Consider the following 3591-nt stretch of genomic DNA (forward strand, 5'->3'; position numbering starts at 1 on the left):
TAGATCATTTTTCATGGCATGGTCTGAACCAAAACTTAAGTTAATTCAGTTGTTGAAAGAGGTAATACAAGCTGACTCTCAGTTGTAGGCCTTAAGGGAGCTATGCTTACAGAACAAAGCACCTGATCCTCACTATTGAATTCAGGATCAACTGTTGTATTGTAAGGGCAGGTTGGTGATTCCTAGTAATCATGAGTTGGTGAAGCGGATTTTGCATGAATTTCACACTTCTTTGATTGGTGGACAGTTTAAGGGGGGTCACAAATATACAACACACTCCTCAGAACTCAGAAGTTATACTTACATCCATCAATTACAATTTAAGGGCCCTCAATTACTCTCAAATGAAATTATTCATACAAGGAGCTCACATGATTTTTTTATGGCAAGTATCAAGTTGTTTAAAATTTATTTAGCAGGTATATTCTGCAACATCTCAAGATATATTTTATACCCTACCAGTAAACACAACGTACATTTTGATACCACCATGTTCAGGGATTTAATTAGTTTTTTTTTTTTTTTGGATAGGCCAGGGATTTAATTAGTGATTGACACATCATGTGTTTATAGAACACATATACAAAATCACTTACAAACTGAACATCAGCTTCCATGAGCTTTGGCATTGCCAACCGAATCAGGTTCCTAAATAGAAAAAATTACAAAGATACCTCAAGAAATAAGCTAATGAAGTCTGTATATTAAATTAAGAATTTAGTACTTGACTAGTCTTGCCTCAGTCAGAGATGAAAATGGAACAGTACAAATTATAATCTTGGAGAACCATATTGTCTTTCAATTAGCACTTAACAAGTGTGATCATGCAATATCTTTATAATCAAAAACACTCAACACATTCAATCATACTACATCTTATAATCAAAGCATTAGCTATACTAACACCATAACAACACAGTGTAACGTAATTTAAAGAGCTGTCAGAATAGATCAACACCCCCCCCCCCCTTCCCCCCTAATATACAGGTATTGTGTTTTTCCTTACCTTGGTGCGATCACCATCGGAAGCAGCAAGAACCATTGCTTGCGATTTAATGCCATTCCTGGTTGCTGGCTTTAGGTCGCAAAGAACACAGACTTTTCGGTTCCGAGGAAAGTTATTAGCATTAAGTAATCAGTAGTTAAAATAGTACCTGCACAACTTTATATTAACAGAATATGGAATTTCTGATTATACAAAATCCTGCACAGCCAATCAGTACACGCTTGAAGAGAGAAATGATGAAAGAGTTCAATCAACCTGCAGGTTTGGCAATAAAGCTCAAAACTCGGTTGATGAAGTTGCCCAAATTATTCAGTAATTCACCATTTAGTTTAGCTTGCTAGTCAGGCCACATAAATAACGTATCTGATACCTACATTGCATAATCACATTCAAAGGTTTAAGAAATGGGGAGAGAATAGAATATCCATTGATGTTCAACAAGAGACAAGACAGGTAAAATAGAATTGATAAAGTATGTCTAAAATAGAATTACCTCAGGCATGTTTGTGGCAAGTAATATCTCTATACTTCAACTGGAATATTAGTATCTTTTGCATCATTACCAAATTTCTATATGTAATTGCAGGTTCCACTCCCTAACATATAATTTAATCAGCTTTTTTGCTGATATAAAAAGACTAAACAACATAAAGATATGAGGTACACCATCTAAGAATTTACAACAACTAATTCAGTAGGTTATTGCTCACTAAGACAAATTAGAATCTTTGATATGCATGCACAGCCACATCATGTTCAAATCGTTAATGTTGGTATAAGAACATGCAACTAACAGTGTTAACTGGATTAAATTAAATTACCATGAAAACTCACCTATCAGCTTCATCCAGTATCACTATCTTGTGCCTCCCCAGGCTCAGCGTGACTTTCTTCTGAGAAAACATCTTTGATATCCCAGAAGCAATTTCCAGAGCAAAACTAGACATCATGAAAAAGAGCCGTGTGCCTCAAAGCGGAACGAGTTCAATAGCATAGTACAACAAGCCAAAAAAGCAATACAAAAACATGGTACTTGCGCCAGCTCCCCCTCTCCCTGATCAGGAACAGAGATAGAGCAAAACTTAAAATCGCCATTCCTTCAGCACAAGATGGGGGAAAATAGGAAGAAGTGTGGGACAGGTTCAGCTGAAACCATAATAAAACACACCGACATTGGTTAGTCCATACAGTACCAAACTGCCAATGCATGTCTTTCCTCTTCATAAACATCGCTGACAAGCAAAACTAACAATCATTGAAACAAATGGTGTATACCTAATAAATAGCTCTGCCAGGGTAAATTTTTAATTGTAATGTAACCTCAAGATACAAATTACTAAATAATCAGCAAGTTCGAAGAATCTGCAATTGCAAGAGTGGCAGCTACGTCTGGAGTTCAATAACAATTGCTTCCCATCACTTGCATTGCAATCTGAGAGCTTCATAATAATCAGTGTTGTGCCCATTGAATGTCGTTGATGTTGATACCTTCCTTGACAATTTCATAAAGTGGACTCATTTCCCTCAACTTCTCCACCTATTGAACAGTGAGTTCAACCGTGGAGCAAGTCATCTATAAACAAAAGTGAAAGGATAAATTAACAGGAAATCGTCCAGAATTGAAAACTGAATTGAGAAATTACAAAAATGTACCTTTCATCTGAAGCATTTAGTTCGAGAATAGCTTCCTTGCAATTTGGTCCTCCAAGAAGCTTGTGCATGAGAGCGAGAATGGTAGTGGTTTTGATAGTTCTTGGAGGACCCTAAAATGGGAGGGTTAGAAATTAAGATAAAAAATTGAGAAAGTGGAAATAGTTAATTTAAGGGGTGAAATGAGAGAACTACAGATAAAATGAGATTGGGCATGTTGTTGTTGCGAGCGATGACTTGGAGCCTGGAGACGGCGTCCTCATTGACGACAGCGTCGGCGACCTTGATGGGATGATACTTTTCTACCCATGGAACGTTGTAGGCATTGCTTGATGATGAAAATGACATGCTTCTGCCAACGGTGAACAAAGGGTTTCAAGTTTCAGACCAGAGCGGAGAATAAACGTTCTAAAGCCCAAACCCTATTTGCCTAAAACCACTTCAAAGGTTCATCACTTCTTATTTCAAACGGCATGTTCTCTACTGGTTTCTTTTCCGTTGGCGAAAACGCATATTCATTTGGGTCCTCGTGTTTCTACACTCTGTTCTTCGACAATGACAACATTCTTCATCTTCTTTACGATGGTCCTGAAGTTTCTGCCTTTACTGGCCACATCCATGGCTGGCATCTTGGAAAGCTCATTAGGAGGCAGTGCATGCTCGACGGAGTAGTGAAGTGAGCCTTAAAACTCTTGTGACATGTCTTCTCTCTCCCTTTCTCTCTCTATGACAGCATTGAGAATGGAAGAATGAGCGAGGGTAGAAGAAAAACTTAGATTTAGGGTTGTCCAAGCTAGCCCAATTAAAACGTGTCACGTTAGCATGAGAGAGTGGGAAAACACATGCTTTCTAAAATGGTTTTTAAAAACTGATGTCGTAAAGCATTTTTAAAGTCATTTTTGAGAAAACCGCCTTTAAAAGGTTACAATTATTTA

The 3591-nt window shown here is 37.5% G+C and overlaps 1 protein-coding gene across 1 annotated transcript; it reads right to left on the bottom strand.

The window, feature by feature from the left end:
* Positions 1 to 606: 606 nt before the first annotated feature.
* Positions 607 to 3004, bottom strand: LOC114386205 (replication factor C subunit 2-like). The gene is made up of 6 exons (XM_028346183.1): positions 2852 to 3004; positions 2660 to 2769; positions 1841 to 1945; positions 1224 to 1261; positions 1007 to 1098; positions 607 to 648 (listed from the first exon to the last, which is right to left on the bottom strand). The coding sequence occupies exons 1-6, from the start codon at positions 3002 to 3004 to the stop codon at positions 607 to 609; spliced, it is 540 nt and encodes a 179-aa protein (XP_028201984.1).
* Between the last annotated feature and the right edge of the window lie 587 nt (positions 3005 to 3591).

Source organism: Glycine soja, chromosome 15 (genome assembly GCF_004193775.1).
Source record: "Glycine soja cultivar W05 chromosome 15, ASM419377v2, whole genome shotgun sequence".
Lineage (NCBI taxonomy): Eukaryota > Viridiplantae > Streptophyta > Magnoliopsida > Fabales > Fabaceae > Glycine > Glycine soja.

What these genes read in the sequence shown, in the direction of transcription:
- LOC114386205 (XM_028346183.1), bottom strand. Translation starts at nt 3,004, where the DNA reads ATGTCATTTTCATCATCAAGCAATGCCTACAACGTTCCATGGGTAGAA. An exon ending in CTAAATGCTTCAGATGAAAG is followed by an intron (nt 1,946 to 2,659) that starts GTACATTTTTGT and finishes CATGATGTCTAG; the next exon opens with TTTTGCTCTGGAAATTGCTT. An exon ending in CCGATGGTGATCGCACCAAG is followed by an intron (nt 649 to 1,006) that starts GTAAGGAAAAAC and finishes TTTTCTATTTAG; the next exon opens with GAACCTGATTCGGTTGGCAA.